The following is a 24,982-nucleotide window of genomic DNA, read 5'->3' as shown; positions in this document are numbered from 1 at the left end:
AGTATCACTCCAGCTACTTCATGACAGAGGCTCCACTAGTATGCACCTGTAGCAGTTGACAACTGGCATGACCATGGGAAGCCTGGTAAGAGAAGATCTGAACCCAGATCTCCTTGTAGTACAAGCATTGTCTCTAGAATTATGTACCTGTGGTTGACAGGAAATGGGCAGGCAAACAAAAGACAAATATACAGGCAATCTAGCAGTGGACACTCACACCTGGACCTTCTTGCTCTAAGCAATACATCCCACTTACTCTACCAGCAAGTACAGCACTGAGTTAGACCCTTTTAGATTATGGGCTTAAGAGGGGTTCTCTTATTTAGATGGCAAGGTATGTCCCTTCACTTACTTCAAAATGTGGTGTGTTTGCCCTCCCCTTCTCCTCATTCAGCAGAATAGGGCCCTTGGCTACTGCTACCAAAGTCCTGCCCCAAAAGCACAACAGAGTACACATCAGTGGCATTCAGGAAAGTGCATGCATATTTAGCCTGGTAGTGCAGAAGTGTAGGGTAGGGCTGGAGAGCCTCAGGCCTGGGGCCCAGAGATGACCTGACAGACCTCTCTGTCTGGCCCTCACAACTCTCTCCTGGCTACACGTCCTTTCCCAGACCACATTCCCCACTGGCTTTGCTTTGGGCCTTCCCTGGTGCCTCTTGCTTGGCTGGAGGGTGGTTACAGAAATGTGTGTGTGTGTGTGTGTGTGTGTGTGTGTGTGTGTGTGTGTGTAGAAACTAGCCTACTGTACAAAGGTCAAATGTGTATTCTGCTTATGTGCTTTCAACAGACATCTGCTCATACATTGTGAAAACAGGATGCTGATGTGCATATGGACATCCATTGCTTTGCCCACTTTTGGCTCTGGCCCTGCACACAATCCTAATGTGTCTGTCAGAAGATTGTCAAGAAGGGAATGGAGGCCTTGGGCTGAGAATGATTCTGCACCCCTAGCCCTTGGGATAGTGGTCTCTCTCAGTGATGAGCAGCTGACAATCAGGGAGTACAGCTGATTTCAGAGACTGGAATTTATGGCCAGCAGTGGCAAAGGATTAGCTTTAAGAACATCAGAAGCAGCGTCAGCCCAAGACATTTTGGCACCTGAGGCAAAACACAATTATTTTCCTCCCTCCTCACCAGGGAAGGGATGAGTGAAGCTATGCACCATGATCCAATGATTCCTTCATGCTTCCAGCTCACCGGTGGATGATCTACCTTCATCCGCTTGCTGTCAATGCTGCCAAGCAGCATCTGCTTTAGGGAAGGGCTGCAGTTGCAACTTCACATGCAGAAGGTCCCAGGTTCAATCCCCAACATCTCCAGGTATGGCTGGGAATGCCCGCTGCCTGAAACCCTGGAGAGTCACTGCCAGTTAGTGTAGACAATACTGAAGTAGGTGGGTGAGTAGTCTGAGTTGGTATATGACAGCTTCCTACATTAGTAAGATCTGATCTGATCACCTAAACAATGCTGTGAAACTAGGCAACTGATGCCACAGAGAGAAAGAATGGAGGGAACTGTTAGGAACATGCCTCTCACTCTGACCTTGAATTGTACCACTGATGTAGTCAGCTCTGAGCATGCATACACCAGAAGTGTGCAAAAGGACTCCTAAGAATCCTGAATAACAAACTGAGGAAGGGTGCCTTGGAGGGATTTTAGACTTTTACAAGGCAAGGCAGGCTCTGTAACAAGGTGGGCACCAGTTTAAAAGCTTTGTGAAATTTGGCAATCCAGACATTAAAAAGAAGCTTCAGACAAGTGTGAGTGAAAAGTGAAACAATGACTCTGAGCTTTATTGTGATGTGGGGGAGGTGGAAAAGGAACAACCTTGCAAAGCCAAAAACTTACATCTTTAGCTTACACATTTGCATCAAGAGCAAGGAGAGAGACCTTCTTTTTGACTGACAGGTCTAGGCTGCAAATGGAGGAAATTGCCAGTTCTCCCCAATCCAAGTGGCTTGGGGAAAAGAGCAAGTCTGCAAGAGCGAATGAACGCTTGTCTCCTCCATGCTTAAGGAGGGGGAGAAGAGAGATCAGTGGATTGTGACATTCAGGTCAAGTATGTAAGTGCCTAGCACAAAAGCCCGTGGACCTATTTGTCTATTTGTTTCTTATCCAGGTGTACATTTCAAGGGTAAGTCTGCAGTTTTCTCACTGATTGCCCACAAAAAACACTCAGCAAGTCCCAGGCCAGAGCAAGGCTGAAAACTGGCCGCACAACCATCATGTAGCTCAGAACATAGTTACATTGAGGAATTTATTTTATCTTAGATTTCATTTTATATGTATACATATATATAGTAAAGGTAAAGGACCCCTGGATGGTTAAATCCAGTCAAAGGTGACTATGGGGTGTGGTGCTCATCTTGGCAGCCAGCTACCTAAGGTCTGACAGGTGAGGGCACCCACAGCAAGAGGTCATCTAATGATTCTAATTCATGGACTTGTTCATATGGGAGAATGTGGTCACTCAGAATCCCAGACCATTCTAATCTGTATGTACCATATTGTCTGTCTCTTACTGCAGACCCAGGCCATCCAACCTGAGCTTCCACAGCTACTGCCCAGCTTGAACCATCACCAGCAGGACTGGCAACAGAAGCAGCAGCTATGTTCTGTACTCATGATAATATTTTAGTTTCTTCTTAATTGTGCTGTTTTAAATGTGCATTTTATATTTGACTTCCTTTAGTATTGCTTTCTTTTGAAATTTTTAATATATATACATATATATGTATATTTGTTAACTTTTCTGCATTTAATGTGCAAATTGTAGTTCTTTGTAATGTTTCATTTTGAAATCTTCAAGTTAATATTTTAGTTTTTTGTTATGTTGCCTGGAATGCATACTTTATATTTGACTTTCTTCAGTAATGCTTTATTCTGGATGTTTTATTTGATGCTTTAATGTAGGTTGTAAATTGCTTCCCCCCCCCCCTTAAAGATATGAAGCAGTATAGAATTATTAATACTAATACTAATAATACTAATACTAAAGCTAGCAAAACTCGTTCTCCAAGTGGGGATCGTTAGGAATCCAAATTAGCTCCATCCATGCACAAGAGAATGAGCATTATTAGCAGAAGTGGGGAAATCCCAAGATCTGCAGAAATACAAAGACTGTAGCGGGAAAGCCCCCCCCCCCCCCAAACCAGACCATATAGAATGTTTAGTAGTCATGGACTGCTGACTTGTTTGAGTGGGGCACAAGGGCAGAAAACTGGAGAGGGCAAAATCAATGGAGTATTCTGGGAAAGGGCATGTGCTGCCTGGTTTGAATGCTGAACAGGAGCACTGCACACTGCAGTGTTTTGTCCAGGCACATACTTTGGTATGAGCGGCAGAATATCCCACAGGCACCTCTCCCTTGGCTGTAAAGAAATACAATTATAATAAATTAAACAGTTGGCTGCCCTTTCATGATGCCCCAAATGACTTGCCGGAGGTGACTGCCTCACTCTGCCTCATATTAAGGCCAGCCAGTTAGAAACATTTTTAAATAGACAATTGCTTATATGATTTGTGCAATCTTTCCCGAGGCCCCGGTCCAGGGTGGTACATCAACCTATTTAAATCAATCTACATCTCTGTCTTCAACCCTGCTGAGCTGTTTTGCATTTTGTTGGCCTCCTCTCGCCTCTTAGCTTGCATTCTGGACTCCTGTAACCTCCAACACATGTGGAAGGGAAGAGGAAGAGGATGGAGAGAAGAAAGGAATGGAGCAGAATAGTTGTGATTAATGAAAGTCAGAGGCAAGTAAGGGACAATTTAAGGAAAACTGAGGCACAAAGACCTGGCTAAATTCATCTGGAGAGGTAAAAAACCAAGAATAAAATTTAAATTATTAACAGAAATTAGAGACAGAGGTGGTTTTGTGGTCCCAGATCTTTAACTATATTATGAAGCAACAAGCTTCATTTGGCTCAAAGAATGGAAAACATTAACAAACACTAAAATATTTGACATAGAGGGGTGGGATAACATCTTTGGATGGCACAGCTATTTGGAACATAATAAAGTGAAAAACCACAGAGGGTTCCTTAATCATATAGTAAGGAAGGCCCTATAAAAGGTTTGGGAAAGATACAAAACACTTTTAGAGCCCAAAGCTCCATGGTGGCTTTCACCAGTGGAGGTAATTTCCATCCACAAGAAAAATATGGATAATAATTGGCCAGTGTATAAAGATTTATTAGAAGAACAAAATGATCAATTAAAATGGAAAAAAATATGAAGAACTTAAAAGGCTTGGAATTACCTGACTACAATACCATCAAATAAATGCAATTTTTGAAAAAGATAAAAAAAAGAATGGATTTGAAAACAAAATTTCAGCACTAGATAAGGAATTGTTACAAGATAATAAGAAGACATTATCAAAAATGTACTAAAAATCATTAAAAATAATGAAACATTGTTTGTGGTGATGATGATGATGATTTTAAGCTCATGAACATTCATCAGTATTTTACAGTGGAGTTCTCCTAATATACACATTTGCACACATCTTTTGCTTCAGACACAGACATTTCATTTTATATAATGCATTTATTTTGGTGTGCTATTTTCATGTACAGTGGTACCTTGGTTTAAGAACAGCTTAGTTTTTGAACAACTTGGATTAAGAACACTGCAAACCCGGAAGTAGGTGTGAACTTTGTGAACTTTGCCTTGAAAGCAGAACATGTTCCGCTTCCTGTTGAGTGTGTTCCATTTGTAAATTGAGTCCCCCGCTGCTATGGGAAAGCACGCCTTTGTTTAAGAACGCTATGGTTTAAGAACAGACTTCCGGAATGAATTAAGTTCATAAACCCAAGATACCACTGTACTTATGAATTTTAATGCACACTTTACCACAGTACACATTACTCCACTGGAGAACTGCATTGCATAATTCAGAGTAGCATGAATTTCAAAGGATGGCTGCATTTTGGTTCTCAGTATAGTGGTACCTCAGGTTAAGTACTTAATTCGTTCTAGAGGTCCGTTCTTAACCTGAAACTGTTCTTAACCTGAAGCACCACTTAAGCTAATGGGGCCTCCTGCTGCCGCCACGCCGCCAGAGCACGATTTCTGTTCTCATCCTGAAGCAAAGTTCTTAACCTGAAGCACTATTTCTGGGTTAGCGGAGTCTGTAACCTGAAGCGTATGTAACCTGAGGTACCACTGTATTGCTTCAGAAGTGTGCATTAAGGTAGAGGTGCCTTTAAATGTGGGCTGAATTGAATGTTTATCCCATCTCCCGAGGAGAGGGAACAGGACATGCAAAGAAGAAGCAAGATTTTCTTAGAACTCCTTGGGATCATTCTGATGAACATGACAGCTGGGGTGTTGTGCTTGTCCCCTGAAGGGCAATGGGGGGGGGGGGAGCTGGCAAAAATCTTCCGCATTTTTTGTTTTGCTACAAACATATCCTAATTCTCTTGCTGAGTCACACTCCCGCCTTTTGATCACAGCCACACACACAAAACAAAAATCTTTTGCTTGTCACTTGACAGAAGCGAACCACCTCTGTATTAAGATCTTGCCGAGCAGTCTTCACTAAGAACCTCTTGCCATCTCTGCAGTAGCTTTCCCTTGCACTGGATGCTGATGAAATGCTTGATTTAAAAGAAGGAAGAAATAAAATATTGATTTTTTTAAAAACTTGCCAACCTAATTTGTGTTCTGCATACTTTGTTAGGTTCCATGCTTCAGATCTGGGCAACCTTCCTGGAGAGCAGTACTTGCAAGTAGTGAGCAAGAGTAGATGGAGCAACAAATGCAAATTTTGTGGGGGACTGAATCCAACAATGCATATTCTTGCTGGTTAGTAAGTTTATGGGGAAATGACTTCAGAGCTGTATTGCTGATAGGCAGAGACTCAGAAATAGAAAATGTAATTGGTAGAGAGGGCTCTGTGTGATATTATTTCCCCACCTTTCCTGGGCAAAGCGCATATGTAATTTCCTGCTTCTCTCTCTGTCTGTCTGACTGATTGAGTGACTAGCCATAGGGGCAGACATGTCCTGTGTTGCTCCAGTCCCAGTCCCAAGCCTGAGACTGGTGTTTTTTTAATTGTAAATATAAGTATTTTACCTGCATAGCTTTTACTGCTGCTATAGCTAAGGACCAATACAAGACAACTGAGTAAGTAAACTATATTTTAAGCTTACTCTCCAGTCTGTTGTTTGCTTCCTTTGCTAAGTGGGGTAAAATGAGACACTGAAGTCAGTCTGCTTTGCAGCTGGACCCTGTGGTTTCATTCAGAAACATTACTGCCTCTGACTATGGAGGCAGAGCATAGCTAGTCATGGCTAGTAACTGATGTTAGCTTCATCCTCCATGAATTTATCCAATCCTCTTTTAAGCCACCCAAATTGGTGGCCTCAGCATAACACAGGCCAGTCCTGTTTTACAGCTGCCCCTTCTCCAAGAAAAGTGGAGTGAAACCAGTCTCTTCCAAAGCTTAAGAACATAAGGGTCAGGAGAAAGGCACATCTAGTGCACCACCCTGTTCTCACAGTGGTCAATGAGATGCAGCAATGGGAAGCCAACAAGCAGGTCCTGAGTGCTGTTAATAACCAATTCCCCCAGATAATAGATGGTGCATAGCTGAGCTGCTAAGGGAGCAGGCGGCATCCCTGCAACATTCTAACATCCAACAGATGTACCACATATTACAGTCTTCCTTGGACTATACCACTTTAGCAAGCAGATGAGGGTGGTGTGGCATTTCAAGTTGACTCAGATCCTTGCTGTGAAAAGATGGCGTATGAATATTTCCATCCTATGCTTTCTGCTGAGCTGACGGCTTTCTGTATTCAGTCCTGTCCTCTGAGGGCTATACCACAGAAACGTAACCTTCCTGAATATGTCATTCAACTCTAAGACTCTGCTTTTAAGTCTGTGATTCGGTCAAAGAATTCTATTCTCCAGGCAGGGATCAGAAAGCTTGATGGCTTCTGCAGGGGCATAAAACATGAATTCTGTGGAAGGAAATATTACTGGCATTTGTAAAACCTTTACTTAGTATTTACCAAGCCATCTAAAGCAAATGAATCGAAAAGAACTCACTCATGACTCTAACGTGATGTGTGAGAAATAATCTTGGATTGTCTCAAATGTGAAAGGGGATGATTAAATGTTCATCAGAGTCCCATTGAAATTCAATCCATCTTTGCAACAGGATTCGTACATCAGGTGCCAAATAACAAGGGCCTTCCTATCCAAACTTGGAAATACTAAGAGATAAATGTGTGGGTGATGGCAGAATTCTATTAATCTTTCTTGGAATATTGATCTTAAAAGATATATAGAAGTGAAATTATTTTGCATGCTTTAATGTATGGGGAAGCGCCATAGCTCAGGAGTAGAGCATCTGCTTTGCATGCAGAAGGTGCCAGGTGCCATCTCCAGATAGGGCTGGGAGAGACCCCAGTCTGAAACCATAACCAGCCACTGCTGGTTTAGTATAGAGCAGGAGTGGGGAACCTCTGGTGTGTGGGCCAAATTTAGACCAGTAGGCTACACAATTTGGCTCAAAAGGCCATTTTTGAAAAGCCACACATACCTGATGTCAGGAGTGGGGCAGGTATCAATGTGGCTTCAAAGAAACATTCAGGAGCTTTAAGTGTCAAAACTGGCCCAGAAGTTACATACAGAACTGACCCATGGGGAGAAAGAGTTTCCCCATCCCTGGTGTCAACAGTACTGATCTAGATGCATCAGTGGCACTTGGCACTTTCCTAAGTTTCTAGTTGGGGAAGCGATGCATCTCAGTGGTAGAGCACTTTCCTTGCATGCAGAAGATCCCAGGTTCAATCCCTGGCATCTTCAGGTAGGCCTGGGAAAAAGCACCTGTCTGAAACCCTGGAGAGCCACTGACGGTCAGTGTAGACTATACTGAGCTAGGTGGACCAAATGGTCTGAATCCATATAGGGTAGCTTCATATGTTCCTACCTCAGTGGGAAAGAGCCATAGCTCAGTGGGAGAGTGCCTGCTTTGCATGCAAATGACCCTAGGTCTGAAAACTGGAGAGCACTGCCAGTCAGTGTAGACAATATGGAGCTAGAGGGATCATTGGTCTGATTTGGTATAAGACAGTTTCCTATGTTCCTGTGACTGTTATGAAAGAAGGCCCAAATTTTGCATCTATTTCACTACTGAATAATTTCTACTGAGAAATATACCTACAACATGTGAGGAATAATTTATGAATTGCACCTAAATGGATTTGCTTCTGGCAAAGCTTTCCCATCAACCTGTTCTGTTGGTGTGGTCCCTTCTCTTTCGTTGCTTGAGTATAGGGTTGCCATACGTCTGGAATTTCCCGGACGTACCCAGAACACAGCATTTGAAAACAGTGTCTGGGCAGAAATCTCTTAAATGTCCAGGAAAAGCTGGATGTATGACAACCCATGTTGGAAGTCTAGATTTTGGCAAATTTCCTTAAAAATAGCTCAAAAAATGTATTATTATTTTTTTGGAGATATTGCAAACAACAAACAAACACACACAGAACTAAAAAAAAAGCTCAAAAACTTGCCCCCCCCCCAATTCACTTTTTGAAATATGGCAACCCTATAGAAGGATAGCACTAGAACTAGCCTGTTGTGGAAAGGTATTTTTTTTTTAATTTGTTGCTCCACACACTGCAGGAAAATATGCCATGGAAACATTCTTGAACATATTTTACCTGCTGAGTTGCAGATGTGATTTGGCATTTAGATCAAAGGTTCCCATAGTGGGCACTTGCATATCTGGGTGGGGGTGGGAATGCAGTGGGAATACCTAAGGGAGTGTTAAGTGGCAAGGGGGTGGCAATAGAGTGCTGGAGGTGTAAATGGCTGTCAGGTTTAGAAAAGCTGATATCACTAGATCAAGTTCACCAGTTTTGTCAAACTAGTTAATTAAACTAAGTGTTAACTGGATTTTTAATAAAAGGTAAAGGTACCCCTGCCCGTACGGGCCAGTCTTGCCAGACTCTAGGGTTGTGCGCTCATCTCACTCTATAGGCCGGGAGCCAGCGCTGTCCGCAGACACTTCCGGGTCACGTGGCCAGCGTGACAAGCTGCATCTGGCGAGCCAGAGCCGCACACGGAAACGCCGTTTACCTTCCCGCTAGTAAGCGGTCCCTATTTATCTACTTGCACCCGGGGGTGCTTTCGAACTGCTAGGTTGGCAGGCGCTGGGACCGAGCAGCGGGAGCGCACCCCGCCGCGGGGATTCGAACCACCGACCTGACGATCGGCAAGTCCTAGGTGCTGAGGTTTTACCCACAGCGCCACCCGCGTCCCTATGGATTTTTAATAGTGTGCAGTTAATTGTTACTGTATTGAATGTTATGGTGTTGTTATATTCTGTACTGGGTTGTGCAAACCACTTTTTATAGGGTAGGTGGCAACAACTTTGGCCCAAAAAGTACAAAGACACAACTGCTGCTGAGGTTGTAAAGATGGGTAGATACTGTTGCTTTAAGGGAGATCATTCTCCACAGATTGAAACAGGAAAAATCTATGCCTGACCATGGAACAGTCCAATGTACTAATGGTGAACACTTTTTCCTTATGCAGCCAAGGCAACTGTAACATCCATGCTCAAAAGAGAGATCCTGGGTACATAAGGGGAACGGCAAAGTTTGCAAAGGCTAGGAAAAGAGGAAATTCATGCTTGTATTTAAGTACTGTATGTATGGACACCTCAGAACCACAAGCAGTACATTCTTCTTAAGGGTCAGCTCAATTTTACCCAACTTGGCACCTTTCTTGATGTTTTGGACTACAACTCCCATCAGCTCCAACTGACAAGACTGACAGGATCTGTAGTCCAAAATGTCAAGGGCTCCAGGTTAGGGAAGATGTCAGTTCATTGCTTTCCTATTAGGGGTACTGCCTTGATGTGTCCTAAAGCTAGCTGCAGAATATAGAAAAGCAATGTTAAGGCCACTCCAGATGCTAAATTAAATTAAAATGTGGATGCCAGTCATAAAATAGCTTCCGTATCCAAGAGAGACTCACAAAATAGTGCGAGCATGCCCCCTTGCCACCGCCCCCATCAATGGGGGAAAGGGACCTCCACCAACCACCTCCACACTTGCTCCCAGGGAGAAGCTCTTTGCACCTCTCCTCTGTTCAGAATGAAAGGGAAGAAGGAAGGAAGGGTGTCTAGTCCTGGCACCCAAGGAAATATTGATGTGTTCAACATAGGAGAGGCTGAGCAAGTGCAAAAATCAGCTGAGCAGGGGCAGCATCGCTTATGCACTGTGTATTTTTGAATGGGTATTTACTGAGACCATTCACAGGTCCCATAGGAGACACTGGTGGGCCCACCAGTGCCTTCAGGAACCATGTTGGCTACCCCCAGCATATACCATACTAAACAGAATGTTCCAGTGCTCGCTGCCCACCTTCCATGGTCTTTGCATCACCCACCTTTTTCTCGTCCCCTTCTTGCAGAAGTTGGAGGTGGCTCCTTTTCTCACTGTCCTTGTGTAGAGAACTGCTCTGGTGTTGGGGCAGGCCAGTTGGTGGAGAGACGCTCCGCCCCTGGGGGTCCACCCAGGTATAGATGTGGTTAGTAACATAGCCGCCAGGGATCCGCCCCACCGAGTGGACAGAGAGGTTCAGCTTCTTTGAGCCCTTGAGTGCCTGGAAACATTGAGGAAGAAATGGACACCAAGGTCCTCAATGAGACAGGAGGCAATTTAAGGAAAGCAGAACTCCAATACCAATCAGGGGTCAAGCCCAATGCAAGGAATGCTAAAAGTCTGCAGTTCAACCCCAGAAATCTCCATTAACAGAAAAACCTGCAGTAAGGGTGGGGAGCCTGCACCCCTCCAGACTACGTTAGACTCTAACTCCAATGATCACCAGCAAGCACAGTATCAGGGATGATGGGAGTTGTAGTCCCACAACATCTGGAGGGCCATAGGTTCCCAAGCCCTCGTGTATATCCTACTGGGGTAGATGAATCAAGGAGTGGCCTGCAGAAGCTTCGGACGTTCATATAGCCTTAGGAGGAAACATAGATCCGAAATAGAATCCTTGCTTTAAGTTCAGAAAGCCTCGGGGTCAGTTCCCAGCAATTGAAAGAATCTCAGAAAGTGAGGGCAAAGACTTAATTTTACCCTCTTATGGTATTTACACATTATATTCGAGTAAGTAAATTCAAATCAACAGGACTATCAGAACTGGGCAAGGAAAATGACCCTGCTTCCACAGAGATTCTTCTATTCGCACAACCATTTCCCCAAGACCCTTCCATTAGGGTCTGAACTGATATGAGGCCCAGGCCCGCCCCCTCAGCCTAGGCAGGGCTATCCCAGGGAACTTCCAACACAGGTCTGGCACTGAATTAACTGAGGGAACAGGTATATGCAGCATAGCTCCTTCTTCCCATCCAGTGCCCCATTCCTTGACAGCCCCCAATTTTTCTGGGAGGTCCAGACTCACTTGGGATGACCCATGGCTACCTCCACCCAACTCACGAAGCCTGTTTCTACCCAAATCATGCTAGCCTCTATTTATGAAATGCTCATATGTTTGAGGTTCCAGTGCTGTCTCTAAACCTAAACTAAAGCCAGGTCGCACTGCCCTAGAACTTTTCGCTGCTTGGGGAAGCGCACAATGATATGTACATTGGGTGGGGGCTGGGTTGGGGGAGATGCAAATCTCTATCTAGTTACAGGAAGTACTCTTCTCTTTGATGCCTCTTTCCTGGGACTGCTGCCTGACTACTTTCATTGTTCCATTCTCAACAGAACACTTAACCAGGATTCTAAATGCACTGCAATCATTTCTGAATCAATGAGACTTATCAGTCAGCAAAGGATGCATTTAAGGACATAATTAGGAATTCTAATGAAAGGGACTCAAGATGGCTGGGTATTGGCAAGACTGTACCCCTGCCCTCCCTGGTAGAAAGCATTTTTTTTTTTTATGGCGTTCTTTTGCAAATATTCTTATTCTTAAAAAATGCTGTCCTACACAAGGGCATCATAACCATCTTCAGACTGCACCTGCAAACGCACAGAGGCCTCCTTCGCACATAGCGCTAATGACGTGAGTGAGGAAGTGAGCTGCTTCAGAGGGAAGAAATTGTGGCTACTCATTCCTCTCCTGCTTCTGCTGCATTACTGGGAGCTAACATGACATCTGAACCACAATTCCCTGTTTGTCTCCCTTAGATAAAACATAAGCAGTAAGCCAAGAACAGACTTTGGTTACAGCTTGTGGTTTGTCTGAAGTGAGGGAAACCACGAACCTGGGTTCAGATTTAACACTGGGATAGGGTTGCCACCTATACATCATTTTCATATAATTTTCTATCAAGGTATAACATGCAGTACGTTTCAAATCTACTTTCCAAAGTCTCTCCCATGCAGTCATTTCTTTGTTGTGCCCTAGATCCTTGGCCCAATGTATCACTGCTGACTTCACCATCTCATCTTTTGTTTCCCATTCTAACAGCAGTTTCTACAATTTCGATATTAGTTTATCATTATTTTCCAACAACCTCATTTCAAAGTCAGACCTTTGTCATTAAAACTGGTGAGCACATCTTTTTTAACAATTTTAAACAATATGATGGTATTGCAACCAGCTTGTCATGTAATTCTGTATTTCATACTATTTTTTTGAGTTTCCATTTACCTCCCACAGAGATAAGTATATCTTTATAGATACCTCAACCCACCTGGATATTGGTGGTTTTGTTGTTGTTTGAGCACTTGCCTCTATAGGAGAAAGCCATAATAGAGTTTTCCTTTCTAATATTTTTTTTGTACCTGGATCAAACTCCTGAAATACTTCTCTGAATACAATGGTCCACAAATTCCTTATTTACCCTTAACTTTTTCATACCAAAGATATGCATGCCATCTGTATCTTCTTCCAAATCCCTTACATACCCTTCCAAATCGAACAGTCTTGCATTTTTTAAAGATATCCACTCTTTTAGCCACATAAAAGAGGTTGCCTCATATTACAGTTTTAAATCTGGCAGTGAGAACTTCCCTTTTTCTTTAAGGACTGTTAATATTATAAATTTAATCCTCGGTTATCACCTTGCCAGATAAAATCCAATATCTCTTTTTGCCATTGTTTGAAGCAGCTCATATTACCAATAATCAGTATAATTTGAAATAAAAATAGCATATTCAGTATTACATTCATCTTAACAGCTAATATCATTCCTAGTACAGTGGTACCTCTAGTTATGAACTTAATTCGTTCCGGAGGTCCATTCTTAACCTGAAACTGTGCTTAACTAGAGGCGTGCTTTTGCTAATGGGGCCTCTTGCTGCTGCTGCACCGCCAGCACATGATTTCTGTTCTCATCCTGGGGCAAAGTTCTCAACTCGAGGTAACTCTTCCAGGTTAGCGGAGTTTGTAACCTGAAACATTTGTAACCTGAGGCGTTTGTAACTCGAGGTACCACTGTAATGGAATTTTCATCCTTCCCCATCTTGATAAGTCTTGTTTCACCTCGTTCCATACTTTAACATAGTTATTCTGAAAAAGCAATGCATTTTTATTTGTTAACCAAATATTTCACCTTTTTCTCCACACTAATACCCATTTTGCTTTTGTAGACCCTCTTTCTCTTGATGCATCAGATTTTTTTGCCAGAATTCATGTAAAGATCTGCTAGGTCTCCAAATTGTTTTATCTCCCTTAATACTATCTTCATATTATCCAAAGGACTATCAGCAAATAGTACGACATAATTTGCAAAGGCCCTAAATCTATATATCTGATGTCCAACTCAAATCCTACCAATTTCTTCATTTTCTCTTATACTTCTGCACAAAGTTTCCCATACCAGAATAAACAATAAAGGTGATAGTGGGCAGCTGTTTTGAGGTTTCTTTTCCCACTCCTAAATATTTTTTAGTACTTCTGCAATTGTTAGGGTTTCCCCAAGTGTGCTGAAACCTTCCTCTTGTTTTTACTAAGTGACCCTGTTATGGCTACATTCCTGTCAACACTCAGCGGCTGAGTTTGCTATTAATGGGAAAGAGGCATGCATGCATATACTGATCTTTCTCAAGGCTGCAGGTTCAATTCCTGTATGGGACAGCTGCCTATTGCTGCATTCCAGGGGGCTGGACTAGATGATCCCCAGAGTCCCTTCCAGCTCTACAATTCTATGATTCTATGATTCTATGGGCTATAGAGTCAGAGAGTCAGAGAGAAGGAAGGAAAGCAAACCAGTCAAACAAGCTACTCCAGGCATGGACAAACTCGGCCCTCCAGATTTTTTGGGACTACAACTCCCATCATTCCTAGCTAATAGGACCAGTGGTTAGGGATGATGGGAATTGTAGTCCCAAAACAGCTGGAGGTCCGAGTTTGCCCATGCCTGAGCTACTACTTCTTATTCGCTTCACCACTGCCTCCAAGCTGAGCTCATTATTTTTATTTGCCTACCTCTACTAAATAGCCCTTTAATTTCTCATGCTAAACCAGCCCAACCCACTCCCTATACTGCATAGAGTAGAATGGCAATTAGATGTGAAAAAACGAAGCCTATTTTTCAGAATGCTTTTACTTAGGGTTTTTGTAAGGTAGCAAGTTAAACAGCTGGGAAATTTACCGTATTTTTCGCTCTATAAGATGCACCAGACCATAAGACCATAGTTTTTGGAGGAGGAAAACAAGGGGGGGGGGGGAATCTGAATCCAGCAATCCCTCTTGCTGTTCTGGCTTCTGGGATAGCTGTGCAGCCTGCATTCGCTCCATAAGACGCACATACATTTCCCCTTACTTTTTAGGAGGGAAAAAGTGAGTCTTATAGAGCAAAAAATACGGTATTTGTTTTTTACTTTTTTTGAAAAACGCAATTTGAGATAATATTTGAGATAATTGCATCCACCTTTACATATTTTAAACTGCTTCCCTAACCAATCCTTATCAATTCTGTATCTATCGGTTCAGATTCTAGCCTATTTCACAGGGTTGTTGTGAGGATTAAATGGGGAGGAGGAGAACTATGTCCACCACCTTGATCTCCTTGGCAAAAGAGGTGGGATATAAATGTAACATATAAATAAACAATATTTGGGGGTAAAATAGTTGGTCCCCTCAAGAACAAGATTCTGGATTAGATAACCATTCCCCCTGATCAAGCAGCACTCATCTTATGTTCTTATTTCTGACCATGTGTAGTTCCACTTGGGGGTGGAGGGTGATAGCATACAGGACCCTATTTAGCTCCAGCATCTGGAGAGCAGCTTAGAGTGACAGCAAAGTACGAAACCCACTTTACTTATCAGATGGAAAAGGGTAAGAAAAGGAAGGAAGGGGAGGACATATCTGCAGGTCATTTTCTTAGCCATTGAACAGTGTGCTCCACATTCTTAGTGAAAAATAGCTGCAGGAGGAAAAGGTCAAAAGGAATGGCTCCAATTTTTGCTTGGCCACAAATATTCCTGTGGCTGTGTGGTACATATCACCCTGAGCAAATATGCTGGCCATCAACCTCTCTCTCATAGCCCCAAATCCCCTGTGGGAGCCTCTCTTTTTGATGCCAAGAGGGGTGTGTGTGAAATGCTGAGTACAGGAGTAAGAAAGTTAAGCTTTATAGCCGTGGGTCTGACACATTGAGGAGGGAAGTCTAGCAAGAGAAAATACGCAGGAAGAAAAGCCAGTGTAACTGCATTAAGCCTATAGCTTACTGGTACAGTATCTGCTTTCGTAGAATCATAAAACTGCAGAGGTGTAAGAACCCCAGGGGTAATCTAGTCCCACCCCCTACAATGCTTTGGGAGATACCATAGCTCAATGGTGGAGCATCTGCTATGTGTGCAGAAGGTTGCAGTCCAATAAATAGCATCTCAAGCCAAGAGAATGGACTAGCAGGTGATGGCAAAGATTCTCCAGCTGAGATCAAGAAGAACTGCTGTAGGGTAGATTGGAGTAGCCCTCCAGGTGTTGTTGCAATCTAACTTCCACCAAAATCCAGCCAATATGTCCCAGATGTTCAGAAATGAAGTCCAACAACACCTGAAGGACAACACCCTGGCTACACTTGGACTGAGCAAGAGGGGTGAAATAGTCTGGCCTGATACAAGGCAGCTCCCTACTTTCCCATAGCTGCACTGGCTCCCAGTGGAGTACAGGATCAGGTTTAAGGTTTTGGTTTTAACCTTTAAAACCCTATATGGCCTAGGACCCTCGTACCTACAGGACCGCCTCTCTGGTATGTCCCACGGAGGACCTTACGGTCTTCAAATAAAAACATATTGAAGACCCCGGGCGACAGGGACATAAGGCTGGCCTCAACCAGAGCCAGGGCTTTTTCAGTGGTGGACCCAATCTGGTGGAACGCTCTATCACAAGAGACTAGGGCCCTGCGGGACTTGACATCTTTCCGCAGGGCCTGCAAGACAGAGCTGTTCCACCAGGCCTTTGGCCAAGGCACAGTCTGACCCCCCTCCTTCTGTAATCAGAGAAAGACTGGGTTGCTCCAGCCACTCAGGGAAGCTTCCAACATATATAAAAACATAATAAAACATTAAACCTTAAAAAGCTTCCCTGCCTTCAGATGCTGCTGAAGTGATTATCACTTTGTTTGCCTAAGTCTAAGCAGATTTGTACTGCTGGCGGTTCAGATCCCCTGCAGTGCAGACTGGAAAGCACCAAGACAATGAGGGACACATATGAGATGTCAAGTAACATATTGCTGATTCCAATAAAGAAACCCCTTAGTGCTCTCTGGAAAACATTTTTGTATGAAAAGTGCAACCTTAATGCAATTTCTTTCTAACAGATAGACTAGTGCAGGGATGTCCAACTTCCAAGAGACTGCAATCTCCCACTATAAATAAACTGGCAGTGATCAACCCATTGAATTGACCAGAGCTGTTGAGCTTTTTTTGGGGGGAGGCTTCAGCAAATTTGTTGAGCTTATTTTGGAAAGGAAGACCCAAAGTTGTTGAGCATGCTAAATGGCACCCATGGCCCCAGGCACCCACAGTTGTGGGGCCAAGTTGGGACCCCTGGCATGAAGGTATTTCACCTCATTAATGAGACTTGCTGCCTCCCAGCACCACCCAGGGGTGCAAGTGTGCCTGTGTGCATAACAAAGCATTGCATTCCTCCACCCAGGAGCAGTGGCGTAGCGTGGGGGGTGCAGGGGGGTCCGGCCGCACCGGGCGCAACATCTGGGGTTAGGGCAAATCCACAGGTTAGGGGGCACAAATCCACGGGTTAGGGGGCGCAAATTACTTGCCTTGCCCCGGGTGCTGACAACCCACGCTACGCCACTGCCCAGGAGCATCTATCCAGTTTGCAAACCCTCCTTCTATATGCAGCCTCCCCTTCATAAATAGCAAGTTGTCTGCTAATAGATTATAATCACCAGGATGTGCAGTTAGGAGTAATGAGAGCCAAAGAAGCAGGAGCCAGTGCGATTTCATAAGGGCGATCAATCCTTTCCTAATGCAATCATTTAATTATCTTCAAGTCTAGTATGATTTAAGTAAATTGCCTCATTTTTCTGAAAGAAAGAAGAGTTGGAAGCTGGGAATGGGAGAGGAAGAGAAGGAAAGTACTCTTTTAGAATAGCATTCTTTCCTCGCTTTAACTTTGCTGAGTCATAAATAGAAATAGACTGACAGAGAACAGCTTGGGGCTCTATTAAATTGATTTGCAATACAGCATTTTATTAGCTGCAATCAATGACTGTGACATACGCCATCCTTCACATAGATCCATTTATGTCAATAACTGCTCCCACTGGTCGGTGTCGAGCCACAGCAATGGAATGCAACCCAGTGGCATAGCAGAACTGGCCAGTCCTTTTTCCAGAGCAGGTTCCTAATTGTATGCTCTCCACCCCCTCAATGGGACACACAACACATGTTTTAAATCACCATTGTGAAGATATAGGCAACTTTGGGAAAGGAGCTGGCAACATATGAGTTTCCCCTTGTAACAAGTAAAACTGGGGGATAAGAGGGTGTGTGGCGACAGTATGGTCACATCCACACCGTATATTTAAAGGTTTCTTATATCTCCCTCCAGGGAATCCTGGGAACTGCAGTTTGTTGAGAGTGCTGACCTCACAAACCTACTACTATGAGCAACCTTAACAAATTAAACCTGCCAGGATTTTCCATGACTGCCGAGGTGCTATCATAGTGCTTTTGATGCACAATGTGGATATGAGCTATCATAGAACCGTAGAGGAGGAGGAGCTTTAGGGTGTGTGTGCCATGTGGGTCATCTAGTCCCAACCTTGTGGTGCTTTGCAATTAGTTTGGACTGCAATTTCAATCACTGATACATCACTGACCATGATGAGAGCTGAAGTCATAAGAGCATAATGAGAGCCTGATGGATCTGGCCAATGACACGTCTTGTCCAGCATCCTGTTCTCACAGAGGTCAACCAGAAGCCTCGATGAGTAGCTCCATGGAAGCAGAACATAACCACCATGACTAGTAACCATTGATGGTCTTTAGCTCCATGAATTTGTGCAATCCTCTTTTAAGCTGGTGCTTGTCACTGCCTCCTGATTTTTGATCCAAAAGTTGTTGTTGTTTTAGAACAGCTTTGGCTCAGCATTTGTCAACATGTCAGTATGTTACTTGCCTTTTGCTGCTCATGTTGCTTTCTCTGCCCACCCTTTTCTCCACACCCTGGTTTCAGTATTGCTGAGGGACAGGGAAATCTCTCCATTTTGCTTTCTCATTTTTTCCACTTTACCACAGTATATGCATTTTTGTACAAATTACTCGGCATTGCAAAATTCAGTGAAGTGACACTTTTGAAGGATGACTGTGTGTTGGTAGGGTTCTAGCCAACTAAAATTCACTCACAGGTAGACCTATTGGGTTGCATACAAGTAGGTTTACACAGAATTGTTGAGTGGCGCTGTGGGTTAAACCACAGAGCCTAGGGCTTGCCGATCAGAAGGTCGGTGGTTTGAATGCCCGCAACGGGGTGAGCTCCTGTTGCTCGGTCCCTGCTCCTGCCAACCTAGCGGTTTGAAAGCACATCAAAGTGCAAGTAGATAAATAGGTACTGCTCCAGCGGAAAGGTAAACAGTGTTTCTGTGTGCTGCTCTGGTTCACCAGAAACGGCTTAGTCATGCTGGCGACATGACCCAGAAGCTACACGCCGGCTCCCTCGGCCAATAAAGCAAGATGAGCACCGCAACCCCAGAGTTGTCCACGACTGGACCTAATGGTCAGGGGCCCCTTTACCTAGATCTATTGGGTTGCATACAAGTAGGTTTACACAGAATTGTAGAGTTGGAAGGGATCCTAAGGATCATCTAGTAGTCCAACCCCCTGCAATGCAGGAATCATAACTAAAGAGTTCCTGACACATGACCATCCAACCTATTTTTAAACATAAAAGGAAGGAGAGTTCACCATCTTCTCAGGGAGTCCACTGCCAAACAATTCTTACTGTCAGAGAATTCTTCCTAATGTTCAGTCAGAATCTCATTTCTTGTAATCTGAAACCATTGATTCAAGTCCTACCCCCCAAGGGCAGCATAAAGCAAGCTTGTGCCAAGATCCATTTGATAGCCCTTTAGATATTTGAAGATGGCTGTTTTATCACCTTGCAGTCTTCTCATCTCTTCTCCAGGCCAAACATACCCAAATACCTCATAAGGCTTGGTTTTGCTCAGAATAAAGTCATTGAAGTTGCCTGTTCACCTCAGCCAGTGTGGTGTAGTGGTTAAGAGCGGTAGACCCGTAATCTGGTGAATCGGGTTCGCGTCTTCACTCCTCCACATGCAGCTGCTGCGTGACCTTGGGCTAGTCACACTTCTCTGAAGTCTCTCAGCCCCACTCACCTCACAGTGTGTTTGTTGTGGGGGAGGAAGGGAAAGGAGAATGTTAGCCGCTTTGAGACTCCTTAGGGTAGTGATAAAGCAGGATATCAAATCCAAACTCTTCTTCATAATGAAATGAGTAATCTAGCGGCTAGCCCAATTCACTTGGTTGTGGTAATGCTACAGTTATTCACAGTGGGATACAAGGAGCTTTAACTACAGCTCAGCACTTTTGTTTCCCCTTAAAAACCTCTTTGATCTAACCACAATGGACTCTGGAGCACACTATCTATTTGAAGAACGGGACTCACAACAAAAAAGGGAGGTAAGCATCCACTTACATTGTGCATAACGATTTCATTCCCACATTACAAGCAACAAAAGGCTTGTGGGAATGAGGAAAAGCTTTCCACTTTGTTCTGCCAGCAGCGCCATTCAAACTAAATCACTGACTGAGTGATGGGGCAAGCACAATGAATACACAGGAGGCATCATGGTGCTAGCCTTTTTCAGAATGAAATGTGCATGCAGTGAGAGTACAGTGTGCTTGTTCATTTACTTGCATGTGGCCTGGGTGGCCTTTCTCTGAGATAAAACCCTAGGGCAGAGCTTTCCAAACTTCTCGTGTTGGTAACACACTTTTTAGACATGGTTCATTTTGCAACAGAGCCTCTTGGGCTTGCTGATCAGAAGGTCGGCAGTTCGAATCCCCACGACGGGATGAGCTCCCATTGCTCAGTTCCTGCTCCTGTCAACCTAGCAGTTCGAAAGCATGCCAGTGCAAGTAGATAAATAGGTACTGCTCCAGCAGGAAGATAAATGGCATTTCCGTGCGCTGCTCTGGTTCACCAGAAGCAGCTTAGTCATGCTGGCCACATGACCCGGAAACTGTCTGTGGACAAACACCGGCTCCGTCAGCCAGTAAAGCAAGATGAGTGCTGCAACCCCAGAGTCATCTGCAACTGGACTTAATGGTCAGCGGTCCTTTAATTTCACTGTACTAGCAAACCAGAGGTTAAATTACCCACTTTCCAGCTCCTGGTGGAGCGCAGGGAGCATTCACACAACACACTTACACACTGCAGCCGACACACAGTTCGGAAAGCTCTGCCCTATGGTGTATTTCATGGAGAGAAGAAGAAAAAGTTCTCTGCAAAATATATTCTCCTGTTTAGCAGATAATGGGGGGGGGGGGAGAGTTGTGCTACAAGACAGGGTGATTCTTTTCTCCCAATCAGACTGAAGTATGAACACTATCCTCTCTTTGACTTGACTTTGTAATGTCATCACATAAACAAATATAACAGGCTACTTAGTGTTCTGTTATAACTGCACCAGTGATCTTCAACTTGTCCAGGCCCAAGACCCCAACTTGGAAACCACTTTCACAGACAGATCACTGGATGGAACCCTTTCTCTGTGCAGCAAGTAACCTTTCCCCTGTCCCAGTCCACTTTCAAGTTGCAGGGAGTCTGGTGAGGATATTGTGGCATCCCTACTCCCTCCAAGCACTTTCACTTCCTGCCCCCCCAGTGGCACTTCTGCACATTAATTTTCAGCAAAATTCCATTCTGGGAGAAATCTAGAAAGTCATAGAAATAGTCTAGAAAGTGAGTTGAATGTTCTGCTCCATAGAGAGCGCAGTATAGGAATGTAGGGCATAATGCCTCTGACAGTGGAAGTAAAACATAGCCATTGCTGATCCAGAGCAATTTGGTGCTGTTGAGGGGGTTGTGCTCTGGGACACAAGCCCCCCCCTTCCAACTGCATGTTTAATTAGGGTTGAAATATGTAATTGGGAGGGAAGGAGAAGGAGACACAACAGAGTCTCCATTCTCTCCTCTTCTCAAACACATGTTTTAAACCTTAATTAAACACTGTGCAAGGTCTGTGAGTCTGTTTGGGTCCCAGGCCTGGGCTGGGTCAATCATGAATTGTACCAGGTTGAATTGGGGTCACTCTAAAACAGCAGATCAGACCCAAAAACTGATTAAGTGGGGGTGCCCATGTACAGTCCTACGATGTGTTATTCTACCCTCCATATAAGCTTTGTGCAAGCAGATCAAGGCAAATGCTCAACGCGTTGATCTGGAAGAGCCCTTGAACAATCTCTGAGGTCCTTTCCATCTGTGTTGTTCCATGGAATGCTTTGCCCAGCTGAAATATACTCAGAGTCGCAAAGTGATTTCATGCTCTTTATTCAGCTCATAGTGGTGAGCAGGAATGAATGAAAGTCCCCTCAAAGTATCTGCTTTATATACGGTACATTATTTACACAATGGGCTGCATATGATTGGCTAATTCTGGAATTCTACTGTAAGCCAATCAGGTTGTGGATTCACTTCAATCTGGAGCATGATTGGTTGGTTCCTGCCAACCAATCATACTGCTGCATTATTCTAGGACCAATCAGACTGCTGCATTCTGAATCCTATTGTTCTAGGACCAATCAGACTGCTGCATTTTGGATCCTATTGTTCTAGGACCAATCAGACTGCTGCAGTTTGGATCCTATTCAACTCAGTACATAACACCAGCCTTCAAAGCTTTCTTCTTCTTTTTACATCTGATTGCTTCTGCATTGCCTACGGGTGTTTTTTGTTCTGCTAGAGGAGACAGGTGAACTGTAATAGGTTGAACAACCATGGCACTGTGCCCTCTGGGCCCAATGAAAGAAAGAAAAAAGTTTCTCGCAGCAGTGGTGGCGGCAGCAGCAACAGAGCCAGTCTGTAACCTGACTTGGCTGAAGGAAGCAAACAGAAGTAACCATGGATTTAATGGTTGAGATGTTTCAAGAAGGGGAAGCACTGAAGAGAAGTGGGGTGGAGGGTAGGGTTGCTCCAGAACCACTTCCCCATCCAGGGACAACTTTTCCCTGCTGACAGATCTGTGTAATGCCAGACAGGAAAGGCTGTAGTTAGTGGTACAGCATTCATTCTGCGTGCAGAAGGTCCTAGGTGTAACCCCTGGTGTAATAAAAATGTAATAGATGAAAGTAAGTGGGCATAAATAGTATGTGCATAGGAGTACAACCTTTTTTTACACTGAGTGCACCCTAGATTAGAAGCTCGTAAGGCACTGAGGAGGCAGGATGAAAAGTAGGGCCTCTGGCAAGCAGTTTTCATAGTCTTACCTCCTGCATCACCAGCATTCTTGTCACTCAGAAAACCAGGCAGACTAGGCACTATGGTTCAAGAGTGCCCTCCAGCCTCCTTTTGTATCTTAAATACAGTAAGATGACTCCAAAGTCCAATAAGGACACACCAGGTTGCAAAAAGCCCTGAAAACCCAATTTGTCTTGACATGGTATGATTATCATTTTGTGGTAATGGGGAAGTGGGCTTTTTCACCAGTGCTATGGAATGCACTCCCTGCCGAAAAATTAGAGCCCCCCATCTGCACTGGCATTCTGCTGGCCTTTGAAGACATACCTGTCTACACAGCCATTCCCCTGAACTCTCATCCTGAGCATCCTATTTTTAATTGCTGTGTTATTTTAATGCAATATAGTGGGACTGAGCGTCTTAATTGCGGATGTTTCTATTTTAATTTTAGTGCACCTGGTTTTTTATAGTTTACAAACCACTCAGAAGCCTACTTTGGCATTAAGCAGTATAGGGATGAATGGATATGGTTAAGTGAGAGCAGGGCTTTGAAATTGCTCATTAACAATTAGCAGCGCCTGGACAGCAGGCTGAGTTGGCACACAGGTCACCTGGTCACATTCTTCCCTGCTATGGCGAGATGTATCTTTAATTTAAATCATAGATCATTTCTAATTTCACATAGCAAATTCATATTTTAATGCGTATCAGTACCATGTCTTACCCTCTCTGCTTTTTGGGTATGTGTATTTGATAAAACTCCTGTCTTTTGATGACGTATAAAAGGTTATCCTAGTCACCAGTACTACAGATATAATAAATTCTTTTATATATATATAAAATAAATGTCTTAGCTATCAAAGTTGGGCAGGTACTGCTTGAACCACTTGGTCAATGACCCAAGACTGAAGAGTGCCAGTGAACGTACATTGTCAACAGAGGCAGCTTTGCAATAAAGCAGCATAATTTTCCTGAGTGTAGGGTGGGGGTGGGGATAGGAAGGAGGTAATGAGACTCTTTCAGTCTTTGCAAGGGAGATGAACAAATAACACATTCAGCTGTGAATTATTTCTGCATGATGCAGCTCTATTATCTCTCAAAATGTATTCCAGTGGGGGCTGGGGGAATGACATATTATTTCATCTTATTGTGTGGTTAAGTTGATGTCAAGTCCCTTTCATTTTGTATTGAGAAGTTTTCAATTTTATAAAACGATCAAAGCCAAGAGGAAGAAAGCGTATAGAGGGAAAGGAGGGGAGAGGGGTGGTGGAATATAGAAGGGGTAAAGGTGGGCTGGGGGACAGTCTTCATTGGCAGGATGAAATCATCATCAACATCACAATCATTTGCCTTCTACACATGCATCTGAAGGCAATGTACAAAAGAAACAGCTTAAAGAAAACAGCGCAGAACAACACAAAAACCTGCAGATATATTTAAAACAAAACAACAACAAAAAGCAATGCAAAATAAACACCCATAGCATAAGACCCATTGATCCATCTGGGAACAAAAATACCTTCAATTGCCTGAAGTACAGATCATGGGTGCCTATTATAGGGGCAGCTACTGTGAAGGCCCTGCTCTAAGTTCTTCTAAAGACTGCTTTGTTGCTCCAGTCTGGTCCTGCTACAAACCAAACTGCAGTGACATTTGTTACTATATATTTAAGATGGCTGGAGTGTTAAGAGCCAGCCTGTCAAGTTAGGTCGGTCAGCTGGAGAAGGTTTTAGTTTAAGCTTATTAATAATGCACCTGTTCTAAATGACTTAGTTGTTGAATCTGGATTGTCATATAGAAGATGATGCAAGGTGCCAGGAGCAAAATAGTGTGTGGTTTCCTCTGAGTGCTGGGAACCACAGGCAGAGAGACCACTGTTGTTGTGCTCAGGTACTGTCTGTGGGCTTTCTATGGGCATCTGGTTGGCCACTATGGGAACAGGATGCTGGACTAGATGGGCCACTGGCCTGATCTGGCAGACTCTTCTTTTGTTCTTCAGAATAGTAAAGGTAAAGGGACCCCTGACCATTAGGTCCAGTCGCGGACGACTCTGGGGTTGCAGTGCTCATCTCACTTTATTGGCCAAGGGAGCCGGCGTACAGCT

At 43.9% G+C, this 24,982-nt stretch overlaps 1 protein-coding gene across 2 annotated transcripts in view; it reads right to left on the bottom strand.

Annotated features, from left to right (window-relative positions):
* WHRN (whirlin) overlaps window positions 1–24,982 on the bottom strand; it is a 109,851-nt gene that overhangs the window by 63,298 nt on the left and 21,571 nt on the right. For both annotated transcript variants that reach the window (XM_028715356.2, XM_028715354.2), the window contains exon 2: window positions 10,414–10,629. In XM_028715356.2, coding sequence (XP_028571189.2) covers window positions 10,414–10,629 — 216 coding nt within the window. The remainder of the gene's footprint in view (window positions 1–10,413; window positions 10,630–24,982) is intronic.

This window comes from Podarcis muralis, chromosome Z (assembly GCF_964188315.1).
Source record: "Podarcis muralis chromosome Z, rPodMur119.hap1.1, whole genome shotgun sequence".
Classification (NCBI taxonomy): Eukaryota; Metazoa; Chordata; class Lepidosauria; order Squamata; family Lacertidae; genus Podarcis; species Podarcis muralis.
This window is presented reverse-complemented; position numbering and strand designations above follow the sequence as displayed.